This window comes from Glycine max, chromosome 15 (genome assembly GCF_000004515.6).
Source record: "Glycine max cultivar Williams 82 chromosome 15, Glycine_max_v4.0, whole genome shotgun sequence".
In the NCBI taxonomy this organism is placed as follows: domain Eukaryota; kingdom Viridiplantae; phylum Streptophyta; class Magnoliopsida; order Fabales; family Fabaceae; genus Glycine; species Glycine max.
In genome coordinates, this window is record NC_038251.2 from 45376354 (window position 1) to 45397748 (window position 21395).

Genomic DNA, 21395 nt, shown 5'->3' on the forward strand with positions numbered 1-21395 from the left:
ATGATAATAGCCAATAATCATTAAAAAAGAATATGCTTTCAAAAATTAAAGTATAGAAAGTCCCTTTGTGTATTTGACATTATTCTTTGTTGTTGAGCGAGGTGTGATTCCTTATTTCAAAGTGCATTTAAGTTGTGTTGTGCTTTTTTGTTCAATAAGTATTGTTATAGTTTATTTTATATACATTAATAAAAAATAATAAATAGAGGATAGAAAGTAATAATTTTAATAAATAATCTTATTAAATAGGTGTAAGAGAGTCATATTAATATTATATTGAAAACTAAAGTGACACTTGTTATTATGAGTATTATTAAAAGAAAAAATAATTAATATTACATTAAAAAACTAATATAACACTTATTTTTGAAATAATTTATTTTTAAATACAACACTTATTTTGAAATAATGAAAATAAGTAGGTTATTTGTTAGACTTCGATTCAATTCTTGTAACATCCCAATTTTCACTTAATAAGAATTGATTTATTTTAGGAAATTAAATATTTCTTAAAATAAATATTGTTTGATGTAAAGAGAATTATTATCAGAAGAAATTGTAAATAATTCTTTTTAGTGATTAATTTGTATGAATTGTTTGATATTTAATTTTTTTAGTATGTTTTATTTAATTACATGACTTTGTAAATTATGTGCCTATAATGTTGGGCCTAGAATAGGAATATATTAGTTTTTGGACTCATAGAATAAAAATAAAACAAGGTGTTGTAACGGGTGTAAATAGAAGTCTTAGGAGTGTTGTAAGTAAAAATGGACTCACTAAAAGGGGTATAGAGTGCCTTTCATGGTGCAAATAGTAAATCAATTTTTTTTTTTCATGGGATGTTATTTTATCAGAGTGTGGAGATGGATCTCAAAACCCTGGCATTCCATGGTTTAATCTTATATTGTTATAATGCTTGTTATAAAAATTATTAGTATGTTATTATTATTAATTGGTATAGATTGAAATGCTGATTTTGAATGAACATCACAATGAACTTGTATGAATTTGCATGAACTTGTATGGATGCCTATGAATAAGATTAACCTAAGTCATCGAGTATGTGATGTCTCAATGGGTAAGTCAATCCCCTACGTTTCGGGATTGATAGTGCCAACTCCTAAATCCCAATAAATGTAAAGACAACTTATGATGGAGTAGAGAGTATATCTCTTTCGGGTATTTTGCTCGATTGATTACATGTAAATGAGATTATATATTTGACTGACAATTGGTATCGATGCTAGGGTACCAAGAGGATGTGTTGGCTGCACAGGTATGGAACTGTGGCAGTGATAGAGATATACTTACTACCATCACTTCCCAAGGATGATTTGTGATGATGGTTGATTAACCAGGTGTATGGATCCATACGACAATGTTGTGAAGAGAATGATGTGATGATGATGATGAGGGAGGGGAGTAGTATGTTAGTGTCACTGCTCTGCTAGGATTTTGTTAGAGGGAATTGATTATTGGTCTTTCAAGGATATGATGTACCTTCAGATGTATTTGGTTTTCAGCTATATTTATTAACTATGTTGACACATCTTTTGATTAGTGAAAATGTTATGTTTCCTTCCATTGTAGTGTTTATGTTTTAATTTCTGCCTTTGTTCAATGATTTTGTTAACACGTGAAAATTTACATGAATTTTAATGAATAAATTATTACGAATTTATTTAAAATTAAACAGAGATCGAATATGAATCAATGTAACAAGGGTATTATAATTCCTCTCATAGACATTTGGGATTGGGATTGGACTTGTCTTGTCTCGTCATGAATAAGGATTTTTAAGTATTTTATTGGATTAATATCATTAAGTATTTCTCTACATCTTATATCACTAAGTATTTTATAAATAATTTTTAGAATCATACTTTAAATAAATCATATACGTTTTGTATAAAGCTTAAAATGTGCTTTGAGTAAGTATTTTTTCTATTTTTAATTTTTTAAATTAAAATTTAATAAATAAAGAAGTAAAAAGGAAACAAGTAAATATATTTTATTATTTTCTTAGTAGTAATAGTATCTAAGTTAGTACTGTGCGTTTCCATTTCATGTTTAATTATACTTTTTATATTATTTTGGTTAAAATATATTTTTATTTGTTCATGTTTTTTTTTTTTATATTTAGTTTGGTTACTTATGTTTTAAAAATTTTAATTAGTCTTTTATATTTTTTAAATTTAAGTGAGTTAAAGTGGTTCTTTTAAAATAATGGTATTTTTTATTTTGAAATACGATTTGAACTTTTTTTTTATTAACTCAAGAGTGAAACTTATCCCAATTGATTCATTATAAAATTGAGTCGGTACTTAAACTTAAAAAGATCATAAATATGATAAAAATCATCTGACAAATAAATCCAACAAGTGATAAGAAAATTAGAAAATCGAATATTTAGTTTTTTTAATTGTCCGTGAGACTCACTGTTCACATTCTCATTATGTTTATGATTCTTTATTGTTCAAACATTAGTTGTGTTACAAAGTATTCATGTAAATAAAAATAATAAATAAGTTTAATGTCTTGAATTAATAAAAAAAGATTAGAAGAATTCTGTCCCAAAATAAAAAAAAAAACTATTTTAACTCACTTTAAAATTAAACTCACTAAATTGATTTTTTAAAATATAAATAACCAAATTGAATATCATTGAAAATATAAAAGATTATAAAAGAATAAAAGTGTACTTTATCTTATTATTTTCGTCAAATGTTTTTAAAATAGTTAAATTTTTTAAAAAGCCAAATTTGTTGCAACTCTCACAAACGACGGCCATGAGTCATCATCACACTTTCAATTTGCAACCATGAATACTATGTATTAATGAAACATACTTCGTAGTTCCCATCTCATCTCATGAAAACTGCCTTTTGCTGTCAAACGTTAAGTTTAGGTGTCACGTTGATAACACTCTTTCCCTTCATTACATTCATTATTAAGCGTGCAAAAGAGAAATGGTGAAAACAATTTTTTTCTATTTAACACGAAAGCTATGCACAATTGATGGACTCTCCTTCTCAAAATTGAGTGTGAAATACAAGTTAACGTTTATTAAATAATTTTGTTTCTTTTTGAAGTTAAGTGTAAGTTTTTAAAAATATTTTTATATCTTTTTATAAGTCAATTAAAATATTTAGACAATATTTTTTTATTTTTTAGTCAATTGTAATTTCTTTTGGAATCTAAGGAAATGAAAAAAAAATAATAAAGGAAAAAATATTCAATAATTTAAATAAATAGTATAATAAGAAATCAGATAACAATTTTAACAAAAACAAGAATGTTAATATATTTTTTTAATTGACGTGTCACAACCTTAAAGACACTAAGAAAGGAATGAAGGTATTTTGAAATATTTAAATTAAAAAAATCTTTGTATTTATAAAAAGAAAATATTTGAAATAACTCCAAAATCCTGCCAAGTTGGATGAAACCATTAACTATTAGGTGACGAAGTTTTCATATCAAAAGACAAAAGTCATTATTATTCGTGCTCAATCCTTGTTTAATAAAATTAAGTATGGAAAACTCTGCTATATGAGTTGAAGGTTTATTTCAATAATTCTAGCAATTTGAATTGAAATTTCAGTTACACATAATAGATGTGTAACTTCTTATTTATTTTTTAGAGTTTAAACAAACAAGGCTTTGAATAATTTATGTATTTAATTATCTGTCTCTAACCTTATAAAGTATTAGAAGGAAATAATGAGAAATTGATGAAGCTAGGTCGGTTAGAGACCTCCACCTTCCCATGAAAAGCCTTGTTCAATTTGGTTAAAGAACATATTTTTTAGAGATATTATTTATCTTATAAAGGTCGGCTACATGGATTAAAAAACATCATTTGATAACAAAAGCCTTACCGAGTTGTCAAATGTTGTCGTAATAAAGCATAATTAACAAGTTAAGATAACTTCTTAAGATACTAGTACAACAACAAAACCCTTATCTCACTCGTCGGAGGGTGTTGTAAAATAAGCGTATCTCAACAACAAAACCCATATGCTTAAATATAGATTTGTTATAAAAGAAAGAAACCGTAATAACTGACTTTTTAAATAATAAACAACCACTAATATAACAATAACAAACCACTAATATAACAACTACTAAGTAATTGAACATAAAACAACTAATCCTAAAGACTTGGTCAAATAGTTGGTGGAAAATAACAAACTCCTTTTAGATCCTTCGACATTGCATCCCTCCATTTTGGATCATCCTTTGCATCCCAGTATCCTCTAGGTTCTAGAACTGCTGCGTTGCATCTTTCATAAATATCTGAGAACGTATAATCTAGTGCCTCTCATGGGTGCATCATCAATTAACTCATCTTGATCTTGCAAAGGGCCATCTATTGACATTTTCTCGATATCGTTTCAGCTCCATTTCTCATTCTCCATGAAGTACACATCTCTGCTTATAAGAATTTTCCTTGTGTGAGGTTGGAAAACTCTATAAGCTTTAGATACTGAATTATAACCTATAAAGATACCGAGTTCAACTTTCTTGTCTAGCTTGTCTCTCTTAATTTGAGGCACATAAGTAATGCACAAACATCCAAATACTTGAAATTTTTTCAAGAAGGGTTTATAACCATACCAAGCCTAAAAAAAAGTCTTTCCATCTATTGCTTTGGTGGGAAGTCTATTTAGCAAAAATATTGCAGTGTTTGTAGCTTACGCCCAATATGCCTTAGGTAACTCTTTCTCATGAAACATACACTTGACCATTTCCATGATTGTTCAATTCTTTCTTTCACTAACCCTATTTTGTTGATGGTGTAAGGAGCTGTTAATTGCTCAATGCCTGCTTCCTCACAAAGCATGGGGAATTGTGTTGAAGTGTACTCCTTACCATTATCATACCTTAAAGCTTGAATCATGCAGTCACTTTGCTTTTCAATCTAGTGCTTAAATCTCTAAAATACACTTGCAACCTCTGACTTAGACTTGAGAAAGTAAATCCAACACATTCTGGTGAAATAATCTACAAAGATGATGTAATATTTACTCTCTTTAAGTGAAACGGTCCTTTGAGGTCCGACCAAATTTGTGTGATTTAACTGCAACTTCTTATTGCTCTCCAAGTTGATTGTTTGAAGGGTAATCTTGCTTTCTTTCCATATTGACATGCTTCACAGCTTGGCAATTCAGAATCTAAGTGAGGTAAGCCATGAACCAACTCCTTTCATTGCATGTTCAACACAACTGCATGATGAAAATAACCAAGTATTTTGTGTCAAACTGCTATATTGTTTACAGTAACTAAATAGGTTGCTTGCTCATCCTCCAATGGATCAAATGAGAAACTTTTTCCTCTCATTTTGATATTGAAATTTTCCTTGTCATTAACATCTTTAATCAAATAGTGCTTGTTTTCAAAGATTACTTTAAACCCCTTCTCAATCAATTGTTGCACACTTAGAACATTTTGATGAATCTCAAGTACATACAAAACATCATAAATTAATTTTGTACCTACACAACTTTTAATGGCTACAGTTCCCTTTCCTTCAACGGTGATAAGATCACCATTGCCAATTCTAACTTTTGATACCTGTGATTTGTCTAATTCTATGAAAAGCTATTGATCATGGGTCATGTGGTTGGTATAACCACTATCCACTAGCCAACATTCACTTGAACTATTGCTTGTAAAACATGTTGCTACAAATAATTGCTCTTCTTCTTGTTGATCTACAACTTGAGCCACATTCTTTTGTTGAAAATTGCTTTTGCAAATTCTCACATGATGCCCTAACTTGTTGCACTTTTCACACTTAACATCAGGTCTTCTCCAACATTTGAAAGGAGGATGACTCATTCTGCCACAATGTTTGCAAGGAGGAAATCCTTTGTTGTCTCCATTATTGTTGCTAGTGTCAGTTGCTGCTTCTTAGGTGTTGAAATTTTTCTTCTTGTATTTCTTCCACTTGTTTTTCTCTCCTTGGTTAGTTTGCAATTAAGCTTGCAATGCTCGTTCCATAGAACCCTCAACCCTAATCTTTCTTCTTTGCTCCTGGGCTTGTAAAAAATTTACAAGTTTTGCCAAGGTAAGTTTTGAAAGATCTTTAGTATTCTCCAAGGATGTAATAGTAGCCTCAAATCTTTCAGGGACAATCATTGGTATTTTCTCAACTATTCTCGAGTTGGAAAATTAGAACCAAGCAATCTTAGTTTGTTAGCAATGCTAAGAAGCTTGTTAGCATACTCTTTAATTGTTTTGGACTCCTTCATTTTCCGCATCTCAAATTCTCTAACCAAATTTAGGGCTTGCATTCCTTTGATCCTTTCATCTTCTTCGTATTCATTTTGGAGGAAACTCCAAATTTCATATGCTAGTTTGATGGTCATGATTCTAGTAAAAATTTCTTTTGGGATAGCAGCAAACAAAGTAGCTCTTGCCTTTGACTTTCTTGCTTTCCTCTCTTTTTGATTTTTTATTTGAGCCATTGTTGAATTAGTTGGTAAGGGAAGAATTTTGTAGTCTTCCTCAACAACTTCTCAGAGATCATTTGCCTCTAGGTGTGCCTCAATTCTTGCTGCCCAGATTTGATAATTGTCACCATCAAACATAGGTGGTGCTAGTGCTGTGTTATGATGTTTTAGAATCCATTTATCAAATGAATTGAAGTAAGGTGTTTAGGCTTTTTTTTGTGATGAGTTTCACTCAGTTCATTCACAGGTCCTTCTTAAGAAGAAGGCTTTAGATACCAATCTGTTGTAAAATAAGTGTAACTCACAAAATTAAGGGAGATGAATGTACACTTTTTTATTGAATGATCATATGTTTAAATACAAATTTGTTGTAACAGAAAAGAAACAATAATAGCTGACTTTCTAAATAATAACTAACCATTAACATAACAATAACAAACCACTAACATAACAACTACTAAGTAATAGAAAATAAAACAACTAATCCTAAAGACTTGGTCAAACAATTAGTAGAGAATAACAATCTAATAGACAAGTGTTGATACACATTCAACAAAGGATCACACGACATCATTGGACTCGATTAAAGACCAAATTCTTAGGATATTATTCACCATGAGATTCTTAAGATACTAGTATGCATGAAAATAGTTAGGAACTTGGATAGTGAAGTAATCCCATCAAGTCATGGAATAATGTACAAGAGAGAATGATATAGGACTATCTACACATACAAATTCCTATGATTTGTGCTCCAAAATGCGGTTTTAGCTAAGTTCTGATCCTTAACATCTATCCAACTATTGAGTAAGGGGAACACACTCAAGCTCAAGCTCTAGCTCACCCCTCTCAATATTCTGTAGCCTCAATGAGATTTCTTGTTTGATCTTCCCTTCATCAAGAGATATGATACCATCCCTAACAAGGGTGTTGTCCTTGCTTGCTACAAATTTTCCAAGCTGCATGGACTCATTGATATTCAATTTCTCGTAGGCCTTTGCGGCAATAACTAGAGGTTGAATGTCTATTTCAGCCTCCCCCATAAAATCATCAGTTGAAAATGTATCTTTGTCATACACAAGCTGCGCATAAAATCCCAACAAACATAATCAATCAAACATGGCTAACACAGAAAATAGTATAATGAAATATAAATAAAATCAAAGTGTTTTTTTAATGGAAATGTAATGCATAAATTGTGACAAGATAATTGCAATGCTAGACATTAGCAAAATTTTCTGAGGAGAAAAGAAGGCATGTAGGATTTTCAAAGAGAACACAGGTAGTGGTATCATGATATGCATGTTATTTACCCTGCTTTAAGAATGTTAAAAAAGGGATGAAAAATTATCAAGAAGAAATATTTAGCTAATTTATCTTATGCAAACAAAGGAAAGATGAAGAACCTTTTTTCTTAGTATAGTTTAACAAGTTAATCTTTCAAATTTGAAGCCTTATTCCTAGTTCAAGGGGAAATGACAATGAATGGACATTACTGTTGTAGCAATTAAAATTATCAATTACAAAATAACTGTATCTGAAGTTTGAAATTTTGCATTCAGGAAATTGTCACTTTCTCACTAAGTACAAGTATTACTATGATTCTAGAACACCAATACCAACCATTTATGACTAACAAAAATTGAAAACAATTGAACTTACCACTTTTAGAGGAGGAATGTTCTCTGGAATTGATAGCATTAGGCTTTCATTCCAGACCGGATTCAAATTGCTCTTTATGACACGTGTTTTTACTGACTGCAACAACAAATACAAAAAGTGTTTCATATTAAATGTTACATTTTTTTTCCATTCCATCTATATTTTAAAGTAGGTCATAGATGAAGATGCTCACTTGGTGACCCAAAGAAAGGATGACATAAGGGTCACTAGTCATTACATCTCGAATGGCTAGGTGAGTGCCTTTAACCACATTAACCTTAATCAACCCAACAAATTCAACCATACCTGCCTATAACAGTAAATGAAAGCAACAAGATTTAGTTTACAAAAAATAAAAAATTCCACATTTAATAACTATTATTTTCCTTTTCAGTATTTAGAATAGGGTATAAAAATGTATGCTTAATATTATAATAATTCTTTGATTCTCATCTGCTTTTTAATATTGTTAGAGCTTTGTGATCTTAGTCCCACATCGCTTGGTTTGTAAAAACTTGTGTCTCATTAGTGTTATATATAGAGACACCTTGTAAGCTTTTATGCACAAGAAATAAAAGTTCTCCTAGTGTAGCCGTGAACGTAGGCACATACATTGTGTGCTGAATCACGTTAAAAATTTGTGTCTTTTCTCTCTTCCCTTTATTACTTTCTCTTCTTTTATTGCTCTATACTAACAACTGGTATCAAGAGCTTTTGGTTACTCCACGAGATTTCCTTAGTTTAAAGGAATTAGTGGGAGTCTTCTCAGTTTAGAGGAGGCAGCGGGAGCAATGACATTAGAAGAGGGGAAGGTGAAGATTGAGAAGTTCGATGGCAGAGATTTCAGCTTTTGGAAGATGCAGATAAATGATTATCTATATCAGAAGAAGCTGTATCAGCCCTTATCAGGGGTTAAGTCAGACGACATGAAGCAAGAAGTATGGAACTTGCTGGATCGACAGGCTCTTGGCGTGATCATATTGACATTAGCCAAGAACGTCGCGTTCAACATCGTAAACGAGAAGACTACTACAGGTTTAATGAAGGCGTTATCAGATATGTACGAGAAGCCATCAGCAGCCAACGAAGTATACTTGATGCGCCAGTTGTTCAACCTTAAGATGGGAGAATGTATCTTTGTAACTGATCATATTAATGAATTTAATACTATTCTTGCTCAGTTGGAATCAGTGCAGATTAAATTTGAGGATGAGGTGAAGGCATTGATTCTATTGTCATCACTACTAGATAGTTGGGCTGCAACTGTTAGTGCAGTTAGTAGTTTTACGAGGGAGAACACATTAAAGCTTAGTGACATCCGTGACTTGATCTTAAGCGAAGATGTTCGCAAGAGAGATTCAGGAGAATCTTCCAGTCATGTTTCTAATTCAGCATTGAATACTGAAGGCAGAGGAAGGACTACCCAGAAGGGTCAGAATGGTTGAGGCAGATCAAAGTCAAGAGGGAAAGGTCAGAGAAAATTTCAAAGTGACATTACTTACTGGAATTGTGACAAGAGAGGTTACTTTAGCAATCAGTGCAAGGCACCAAAGAAGAACAAGTCGCACAAAAACAAGAAGCGCGATGATGATGAATCCGCAAATGCAGCAACTGATGAACTTGATGATGCATTAGTTTGCAGTTTGGATAGTCCTGTTGATTCATGGATCATGGACTCAGGTGTGTCGTTCCACACTACTCCCTCTAAAGATTTATTGTCTAACTATATTTCTGGAAGATTTGGGAAAGTTTACCTTGCAGATGGAAAATCTCTTGACATTGTCGGAAGAGGTGATATCAACATCAAGACCTCTAGTGGATCCCTATGGACATTGCACAATGTCAGACATATTCCCGCCTTAAAGAGAAATTTAATATCTATAGGGCAGTTGGATGATGAGGGACATCACACCACTTTTGGAGATGGAGCTTGGAAGGTAACAAAAGGCAATCTCGTTGTGGCTCGTGGAAAAAAGCAAGGATCTTTTTACATGATTGCAGATGAAGATATGGTAGCAGTTACTGAGGTTGTCAATAATTCAACCATGTGGCATCAAAGACTTGGACACATGAGTGAAAAAGGAATGAAGCTTATGGCGGCAAAGGGTAAGCTATCAAGCCTCAAGCATGTTGATGTTGGTGCTTGTGAACATTGTATCCTTGGAAAGCAGAAAAAGGTCAGCTTCTCAAGGGTAGGGAAGACTCCTAAAGTTGAAAAACTAGAATTGGTGCACACAGATGTTTGGGGGCTAGCCCCAGTGAAATCTGTTGGAAACTCATGCTATTATGTCACCTTTATCGATGACTCCACCAGAAAGGTATGGGTTTATTTTCTTAAAAATAATTTTGATGTGTTTTCTGTGTTTAAAAGGTGGAAAACATAAGTTGAAAATCAGACAGGTCTAAAGGTTAAAAGTCTGAAATCTGACAATGGCAGGGAGTATAATAGTCAAGAGTTTAAAGACTTCTGTTCAGAACATGAGATCAGAATGATCAAGACAATACCAGGAACACCTGAGCAAAACAGTGTTGCAGAAAAGATGAATATAACCTTGAATGAGAGAGCGAGGTGTATGCGGATCCAATCTGGCTTGCCTAAAGCATTCTGGGCAGAAGCAATAAATACAGCAGCATATCTCATCAATAGAGGACCATCAGTTCCTTTGAATTATCAGTTGCCCGAAGAAGTATGGTATGGAAAGGAGGTAAAACTTTCACATTTGAGAATTTTTGGTTGTGTTTCATATATACTGACAAACACTAATTGTAGAGATAAATTGGATTTGAAGGCGAGGAAGTGTTATTTTATTGGTTATGGATCTGACATGTATGGCTACAGGTTTTGGGATGACCAAACCAAGAAAGTTATCAGAAGCATGAATGTTACTTTTAATGAGAACTTATTTTATAAGGAAAAATTTTCTGCAGAATCTACATGTGCAGGTAAACTGTCAGAAATTTATGAGAAAGCAACAATTGAAGAAATTTTAGAAATTTATATAGCCAGCAGAAACCAGAGTACATGCATAGAGGTTGAGTCAGAACCAGAACCATCAACTCCTCCAAGAAAATCTAGCAAAATTTCAGTACCACCAGATAGGTATTCCCCTTCATTGCATTATTTGTTGTTAATTGATGCTGGTGAGCCATTATGTTTCAGTGAGGCTACGCAGGGGAATGACTCTATTGAGTGGGAGCTAGCAATGAAAGATGAGATGACATCCCTTCAGAAGAATAAGACATGGTCTTTAACTAAATTGCCAAAAGGAAAGAAAGCATTACAGAATAGGTGGGTCTATAGGCTAAAGGAAGAATCTGACGGTAGAAGAAGATACAAGGTGAGACTTGTGGTGAAAAGGTTTTAGCAAAGACAAGGAATTGATTTCACAGAGATCTTCTCTCCAGTTGTAAAGATGACTACCATCAGAGTTATTCTGAGTATTGTAGTTGCAGAGAATCTTCACTTGGAGCAGTTAGGAGTTAAAACTGCATTCTTGCATGGGGATTTAGAGGAAGACATCTATATGACCCAACCAGAAGGTTTTGAAGTGCTGGGCAAGGGAAATCTTGTGTGCAAGCTTCACAAAAGTTTGTATGGCTTGAAACAAGCACCGAGACAGTGGTACAATAAGTTTAATGAGTTTATGAGCAACTCAGGATTCAACAGATGTGACATGGACCATTGCAGCTAAGTTAAGAAATATACTAATAGTTATGTTATCCTTGTCGTGTATGTTGATGACATGTTGATTGCAGGATCTAGTATGACAGAAATTAACAAGTTGAAGCAGTAGCTGGTAGAAAACTTTGAAATGAAGGATCTTGGTCCATCTAAACAAATCCTTGGTATGAGAATTCTTAGAAACAGATCAGAAGGAATTTTGAAGCTATCTCAGGAGAAATATATACACAAGTTGCTTGACAGGTTTTATCTTGAAGATTCTAAGACCATGAATACCCCTTTGGGATCTCATTTAAAGTTTTCAAAGAAGCAATATTTGCAAATAGATGAAGAAAAATGTTACATGTCAAGAGTACCATATGCATCAATAGTTGGGAGTTTGATGTATGCAATGGTATGTACCAGACCTAACATAGCATATGCAGTGGGAGTTGTCAATAGGTTCCTATCAAATCCAGTAAAGGAGCATTGGGAAGGCGTAAAGTGGATACTCAGATATTTGAAGAGTACTTCAGAGATGTGTTTGTGCTTCAGAAAAAACAATCTCACTTTACAGGGATTTTCAGATGCAGACTTGGGAGGAGATTTTGATTCCAAGAAAAGCACCACAGGCTACATTTTTACTTTGGGAGGTACAACTGTGAGTTGGAAGTCTAAACTTCAAAATAGAGTTGCTCTCTCAACCAAGGAAGCCGAGTACATAGCTATCTCAGAAGCAGCTAAGGAGATGATTTGGCTAAAGAATTTTCTCAATGAATTAGGGAAATAACAAGATAATGCTTCAATGTTTAGTGATAGTCAAAGTACTATAAGTCTTGCTAAGAATCTAGTCTTCCATTCTAGATGTAAGCATATTCAATTAAGATACCATTTTATCAGGGAGTTGATAAATGATGGAGACTTATCTTTGTTGAAGATCTTAGGATTAGAGAATCCAACAGATATGTTGACTAAAGCTGTTACAATTGACAAGCTGAGACTTTGCATTGCCTCAGTTGGCCTTCAAGGATAATTGAAGATGAAGACGCTACACTAGGTAAAGAGTCGATGAACTCATTGCTTACAAGGAGCTGCTAGAGTTTGGAACTTAGACCCCAAGTGGGAGAATTGTTAGAGTTTTGTGGTCTTAGTCTCACATCACTTGGATTGTTAGAGTTTTGTAGTCTTAGTCCCACATCGCTTGGATTGTTAGAACTTGTGTCTCATTAGTGTTATATATAGAGACACCTTGTAAGTTTTTATGCACAAGAAATAAAAGTTCTCCTAGTGTAGTCGTGGACGTAGGCACATACATTGTGTGCTGAACCACGTTAAAACTTTGTGTCTTTTCTCTCTTCCCTTTATTCCTTTCTCTTTTTTTATTGCTCTATACTAACAAATATGACTCTAAAGTCAAAAGCACATAAGGAAAATGGGTGATAAAAGCCCAATGTTTGCAATTCATGAAAACTAAATCTTGTATAGGCTGTACATTTTATCCCACGAAATATTGACAAACATCATTCAAGGATATAAAGTGTTTTGTCATAAAAGTGTATCATGTATATAATGTTTTGTTCTTAGAAACATTAATAATAGCATACAAATTTAGATTCTTCTTTTCAACAAAGCATGCTGCTATTCAATTTATCTATCTCTTTTTTTTCATCCTTGCTGACATAGTTGAACATTATAGATGGTGAATTATCCCTGTCCGTAAAAAATTTTCTGTTCATTTGCCTTCATAAACATTCAAAATTTTATAATCACATAGAAACCTGTATTAATAATAATGGAAAATTACAAAGTTATCCTACAGCTAGATATGAATTGTCTACTTATACTCCCTTTCTAAATATTTCCTTAGAAATTCATTTGACTAAAATATAATATTAAAAGGCAAAGGCCCTACTAGACTTATAAATGTTGTCCAGTATGGAACTTAATTAATAAGAATTTCTTGCAAGTCATTACTAAAACTCATTCTCTCACCCTTTTGGGCTAAAAATAGAGAAAATAGGAGCAAGGAGAAACACAAATATTTAGTATGTAGTACACTTTGTTGTATTAACTAACTCCAAAAATAGTGTTTATGTTCATTTAATAGAAGACTTATATAACTGACATTAATCAAAGGAAAAATTACCAAAGAGGTACTTTTCTTTGCAGACTTGTGCTCAGAATCTTTTCTTCCCCAGCTGTTTCGGAATGTGTTTCCAATACGATGTTTGCTTTGGTGTTTTTCAGATGGTTTGTTGTCCATAAAAGAATTGTAGTATGAAGTGCTACTTTGAGCAAGAGCAAGTGATATGCTTCTTCCTTGAGATGGGACAATGGGGCATGATAAACCGTCATCATACCCGATAAATTGTTGCATCTCATATTTTCTCCTAAGAAATCAAATAGTATATATTTTTGGATCAGAATAATGTATTCCTCCACACAAAAATAGACATTTTGTTTCATTTTAGTTACCGAATAAATTCAGAGCGCTCCTCAATGGATGAATGTGGTTTTGGTTTTCTTATGTTACTTGGGAGGCAAGCTTCGTACTTCTTATTTAATAATGTATTTCCACCCAACTTTGCTAATGCATCAACTTGTTCGTCCGTCCATTCATCTAGCTTCAGTGATAGAACCTATAATAGCTTCAAATTATGTTAGGATTTCTTTGTTTAGTGTGCCAGTTATTCATGCACAAATAACTTGGTGAAATGGGGACAAGTGGTTCAATACTCTCCCCTTTCATCACTTTAGAAAGCAGATAAAGTCAACATGGAGTGCTTCCGTATTAACGACTAAGATCTAGTTTGGATAATCTTCTTAATAAATATTTATAAGAGAAGACAATAAAATGAATCGAGGAAGTAAAATAAATTAAGTTTCTCTCATAAGTTAAAATTAATTTATGCACCTCAACTCTTTCTAAAGCTCCCTCATCTAACTTTTTTTATAAGTTGAAGTTCATAAGTTATTTTTAATTTATAGGAGAAATTTGATTTATTTTATCTCTTTAATTTTTCTTCTTCTTATTTTTAAGTGTTTATTGAGAAGTTTATTAAATTGGCTCCTTTGATTAAAGATTCTTAAGAATATGTAGTACTCACATTGACTTTCTGTTTACTTTAACTTTAAGCTACCAAAGTTTATTTATCATTTTGTCTATTTCTTGTTGATGGTAGTTTAATATGGCGTGGATTTATTAATTAGATAGAATCGTAGTAGCTCCATTTACATGGAATTCACTTGAGTATTATCAATCTTAATTTGTGACCCTTTTCAATCCAGTAAGCATTTTTCTTAATAATATGTCATGTGATGTAAGATAAATATTTGGATAAATAATTATTTTTGTCCTTAAATATGTAGAATGTTGACAAATTTGTCCCCAAAAGATAAAAATTCAAATTTTAGTTACAAAGTGAAAAAAGTGTGACAAATCTATTTAACCGTTAACTTCCGTCTGTTATTGTCAATGAAAGAACCTACGTGACACATTCAAGAATAAATTTGTCAACGTTTTACACATTTAAGGAGGAAAATGATCATTTACTCAAAATATAATTTAATTTTCATTTTCTTCCCTTTTTAATCGTTGCAAACATAACATTACAATAAATACTTAAAAAAAAAAAGGAAAATAAGCATAAGTTAGAATAAACATAATAATAATTAATAAGTATAATCTGTCTATTGCTCTGAAATTTTTAATGTGATAATACCTTACCCAAAATATGAGACTAAAAAAAAAATGCGCAATCATTAAGTTAATCCTTACAAAAAAATAAAACCCAACTTGATTTTCTCATTACCTAATGTTGTCACAATAGAAATTTTAGAGCAATAGACAAATTATGCTTATTAATCAATATTATGTTTATTATTATGTTTGTTCTAGCTTGTGTTTATTTTCCTATTTTTTAAGTGCTTATTGTAATATTATGCTTCCAACAATTAAAATAGAGGGAAAGATGGAGATTAAATTATATTTTGGATAAATAGTCATTTTTATCCCTGAATGTGTAGAGCGTTCATAAATTTGTTTATGAATGTGTCACGTAAACTCTTTCATTAACGGTAATGGACGAAAGTTAATAGACGAATGAATTTGTCACACTTTTTTACTTTTAGGGACTAAAATTTGAATTTCCATCTTTCGAAGATGAATTTATCTAACACTTTATATATTCAAGAAACATATATATTCAAAAAGCAAAATGACTATTTATCCTAAATATTTTTCCATTTGCAAATGATTATTGATGAGCGCATTTAGAAAGGTATGCCACTATAGTTGTAATTTAAGAAGGTTTGATACACAAGATATATTAAAGCTCATAAAACAAGAGAGTACAATAACCCCCTCCCAATATACACACGTGTTTCTAAGAGAGTCATAATAATGAATATACAATTTTAACATAATTCTTTTAATTCAAGCGTATAAATATTTTCTGCAAGTATGTATGTTTGTGTGTATATGTATGAATGGTTCGTAACAACCTTCTTATTTTTCCAAGAAAAACTATAATAAATGAATATAATAAAATGGCAATGTCACTAACAAGTTATTTGAAAAGCTTTGCTAGTAGCATACCTTTGATATGTGGACTCCTAGACTTCTATGTATGCCAGAACACTTGATGCATATAAATACTCCAAAACTTGAAGACCTGATGTTTAACAAATTTATCACATAAAAAAAGTACAAATAATATGAGCTATAGATTTAAAGATATGATTAATTTCTCAATGAACTCTAAATACAACACTTCATATCTTAATTTTCTTAGCAATTTTGTATAAATCGTTTAAGCTTATAAGCTCCAAAACATTTGGTATATATATTCTAATTTTTGTATTAATCATTGTTCCTAGTTTGTAAATCCACCATATATAATTCTTCATCATTTTTTAATTTGGAAGTGTGTTGCCTTAATAATTATTGGTGTTAACTTTATTCCTTTCTTCATTAGAATATGGAGTTGTGAAAGAATAAATATGATTTTAGACCTGATTAATCTGTTATCTACACTCATTTAGTATCAATGACAAGCCATAGTCTACAAAACCTATGGCTTGTATATTTATCCAATAAAATATGCTCCCTTAGCTTGAATTTGAAAACTCACATATAAAGACAAAACAAGTGAAGATTGTTGTTGCTAGTCTAGTCAAGTTTAAATAACCTTAACAGAAAAATATGTTTATCTTAGAAAATGAAGTTTTTTCTTCTTCTTTTGGAAAGACACTGAAATAGCACTTAGTTTCATTATCAATGATAATGTTATATAACCATGAAAGATAACCAAGCCAATAGACTAAATTCCTGTGAAAATCCAGGCAAATACATACACCCATCTTGGCTCTGTTGTTCCACAATCAGCGCAGAACTTGTTTCCAGCATGATGCATAAGATTTTCTAGTCTTTTTTGTGGACCTAGTAATTGGTAAAAATGATGAAAAGGAATAAGATATAAGCTAAAATTAATCAAGTAAGGAGGCACATGGGGTTAATAACTACAGTTGATCCTACATGTAGACAAACTATCTATAAATGCTGCACCTATAAATAATCTTCTTTCAGTATTACACATAACAGAGTCACACATATTCAAGGAACATTAATCAACATCTATTGTTAGAAATTCTTAAAACATATAATGTAATTCATGGTACTACATTCTATAAGGAATATAAATTTATTCAATCCCTAATGTCAAATACAATAGGTAGTACAGTATGATTGACATGAACTTTCCTAGAAGAAATCAAGAATTATGTGGAATCACTAATTCATAGATTAACATTGTTATTTATCATGTCTGCATATAATTATCATAGAAGAGAGTGCATACTGATAGTAATATGGAAGATATTGAATGACCAGTTGCCTTCAAGTAAAAATTAAACTTTTAACATTTATTGCCTCTTCTATAGAGTAGCTATGTCCTAAATTGATTTTAGAAAAGTTTTCTGAATACATTTTTGAAACTTTATAATGCTATTCTTTTTTTTAATTCGTTGCTAAATTGCTAATTGCTTTTCAAATGAAGACAAGCACATCTGATTGTAAAGATAATGACCACTCCCAAGATGCCTTGGGACTCATTAAAAAATAGAAGATATAAATTAGATGACACATCACACATCACCTTTTGTAAGAACATAAAAAACATAAAGAATTTTGAATTGTTGATGCCTCATTTCTATTATGGAGTCTTAAACCCGAACTATAATCTGACACTATGTTTTGCATACTAGTTTGTGTTCTAGGGAAATTTTTTTGTGATGTTTAACTAAAATCAAGGATCATTTAACTTTCATGAATATTTCACCTTTGATATCATGACATGGTACAAAGCACAACATGTTAAGTATCTACTATATCCTCAGAAACCAAAATAAGAAACCAACAGATTAAGCCAAAAATACCTAGGAAGCAAGACAATTGTTGAAATAATCTATTAACATCTGGTAGAATTTTGTGGCAATTGCATCCCTAGTTACTTAAAATTGCATATGCTCATTCTCTAATTCCTTAGAGGAAAGGCATTTGCAATAATTATCCCTTCTCACCCATCAAGTGGTATATTATAGAAGATTTTTCACAACAGGAACAGGTCCTTCGGGGGGGGGGGGGGGGGGTGAGAAATTGAATGAAATAATTCTATGATATCGATGATTATCTTCATGTGCACACAATTTATCATTCTATTTATATATATTATTTTTCGAGGGGGGAGAAGATTTTGAAAAAAAGGATTAGAAACTCTTACATATTACGTTTTTTGTCTCAGAATTTTCATGTTGTATAGACATATCTGGCCTCCAATATTTAGAACCCAAAGGGCCTCCAATATTTGAAACCCAAAGGAAAATATGGTGCTACAATCTGTGACCTGCCATATATGCCAGTTGCTTCTCTGCATGCAAATACAAGGCATTGCGCATATTAAATTTGATAATCTTGCACATGGGATATGCAAACCAAAATGAATAAACATCAATGGTGGCCAAGAGGTTGCAAATTGCAACGACATAGCCAATGAAGGTATAAAAAGAAACAACTTTTGAATAAAAATTCTTAAATATTAGAATATATCTTTTTCCTCTTAAATTTTGAGAATTAAGAAGCCAATGAATTCTTTTTCTGCACTGCAACAAACCAAAGTTGTGTTAAAACCAAATGGCTAAATGAAACATATCATAGCCAATTAATGGGGTTGTGAATGATTGAAATAACATACCCGAGTCTGGAAATATTCAAAAAGGTCTTTGAGAAATTTGGTTTTTGTCAACCAATGAAGGTGAAAGCTTGAAACTTTCGGAAATATGCATTGAATAAGAAAATAAAGAAACTTGGAAATTCATTTGACAAGCAAAATGTGATGGTTTTTGGAAGTGGCAAACAAATCACAGGTTTCAAGGAAACGAGACATATCAGAATTTTGTTTTGTTTTTAACAAACTTTATAATTCTTAAAGAGAAAAAAATATAAATCCTTAGGTATTAAAGGTTAATGTGAAATTTTCTATAGATTCTAGGCAATGAATTGACTTTTTTGTCTTTTAAAAAATGAATAATTAACTGGCTTGACACATCCACTAACAAACATGTATACACCCTAACATGGCGTGTATCTTGACATGTGTAGTACATGAAAAACTTCGCACGCATTCAAGAAGCACACATAGTCAATATCAACTATGCAAAAGGCTAGCTACCACCCAAAAATAGAAATTTCCACCTTTTTTCTTTTCCAAATCAATATTTTTTTTCCCTTTAGTCCTTAAACAATCTGAATGCCTCTTCTTAAGATTTTAACGATTCTGTTTAGTTTGATAAATAAATATTTTTTTTTGTTTTAAAAATATTTGTTCAAGAACAACTACTACTTTTACAAAGGTCTTTGAGGTAATTATGTCCATTAATTTTTATGACGTGTTTACTTTCTTTTCCTATTTTATTTTATCTTTTTTACTTTTCAATTATAAAATTATCACTTTATTTTCAATTTGTTTCTTCCATGTTTTCAAAGATTTGTACAGGAGACACATTAAAAACAATGTAATAATTTAAAACTAAAAGGTAAAAATAAAAAATGAAAATATAAGTAAGTTTAGGACAATTTCCCAATTGTTGCATAATAAATAAATATTTACAACTATAATATTGATCTCTCGAGATATATGTTAATGTTATCACTCAACTCACATATTTTCTTTTAGTTTTAGACTAATTTGATAGTAGATTTATACTTTTAAAGACATTTTTTTTCAATTTTCTTACACCGATGGATGAAAATAGTTGTTTACTCCCTCACCTATGATGTTAAATTTTGGGGGAAAAACAATTCTTTTTTATTTTTATTAAAATTAAGGTTGGATCGTTCAAATAATATTTGAATTTAATTTTTGATATAAATAATTTTTAACTAGATTTTATTTATCTTCCGATCTCATTTTAAATTATTTAAGGTTCTTTTTTTCCTAATGGGTTAAGACAAATAAAGATATGATGTTAAAAAAATATCATAAATAATTTCAAAATAGGATTTTGTTAAAGGATGACCCATTTATTGTCTTCCTTATGCTTTGTTTTCTTTCAACGTCTGTTTAGTGACAAAAAAATAAGATAGAATAAGTATTCTATCTTGTTATAATATTTCATTTTACGTAGGATATAATAATATTATTTTATCTCTTACCTTATTCTATTGATTTAGTGTATTTCTTATCAGGATAGAACCGAGTTAGGATGAATAACACACGCACTCAAACATGTCATCCTCCACGTACATTTAATATGTGCATAATATATATATACATACATATATATATATATATATATATATATATATATATATATATATTCATATAAATTAACATATTATTATATATTATATTTATTATATGTATTGTTTATACGGCTTACATATGTTGAATATTATAATATTATATATATATATATATATATATTATAATTTTTTTGACCAACAAATTATCTTTAATGCATAATAATAATTTTGACACATAAATTTAAATTATTTCATTAATTAAAATATTAAAGCTTAAATAATTATTATTTAAATATTTTTTTATTAACTATGATTTTTTAAACCCTATATAATTTGTTTATAATTTTAATAAAGGTAAATATAATTTTATATAATTTAGTTAAAATTATATTTTTATGAAGATTTTTATAATTTGAAAAAATAATTTAAAATTTACTTTATAGAAAGTTATATATATAATGAAATGATAATTTTATTATTTGAACATTTATAGTTTTATGATTTTTAGCACATCAGACATTAGATTATATAGAATTAAAATTTCTTATCTTATCCTATCTTATCAAATGTTCACCACATTAGACCTTAGTTCTTCAACTAAACTCTTTCTTTCAGCTTTGCTTCGTAACAAGTAGGGGTGAGAATATGTCAGGCTAGGCTTTTAAAAGGCCTGAGCCTAGCCTACGATGAATTTTTAAGGCCTGAACCTGACCTATAGCCTATCAAAAACTTTTATTTTGGCTCGGCCTGACCTTTTTAAAAACCTAGCCTGTCCTGATGGCCTTTTTAAAAGCCTTCTTCACATTAAATC

At 30.9% G+C, this 21395-nt stretch overlaps 1 protein-coding gene across 1 annotated transcript; it reads right to left on the bottom strand.

The window, feature by feature from the left end:
- Window positions 1-6860: 6860 nt before the first annotated feature.
- LOC100806724 (probable ADP-ribosylation factor GTPase-activating protein AGD11) lies at window positions 6861-19249 on the bottom strand. The gene is made up of 9 exons (XM_006598050.4): window positions 19035-19249; window positions 18564-18710; window positions 17140-17224; window positions 16382-16457; window positions 14260-14423; window positions 13931-14174; window positions 8317-8433; window positions 8124-8219; window positions 6861-7543 (listed from the first exon to the last, which is right to left on the bottom strand). Exons 2-9 carry the CDS (start codon window positions 18604-18606, stop codon window positions 7262-7264), a joined length of 1107 nt encoding a protein of 368 aa, XP_006598113.1. The 5' UTR covers window positions 18607-18710; window positions 19035-19249; the 3' UTR covers window positions 6861-7261.
- Between the last annotated feature and the right edge of the window lie 2146 nt (window positions 19250-21395).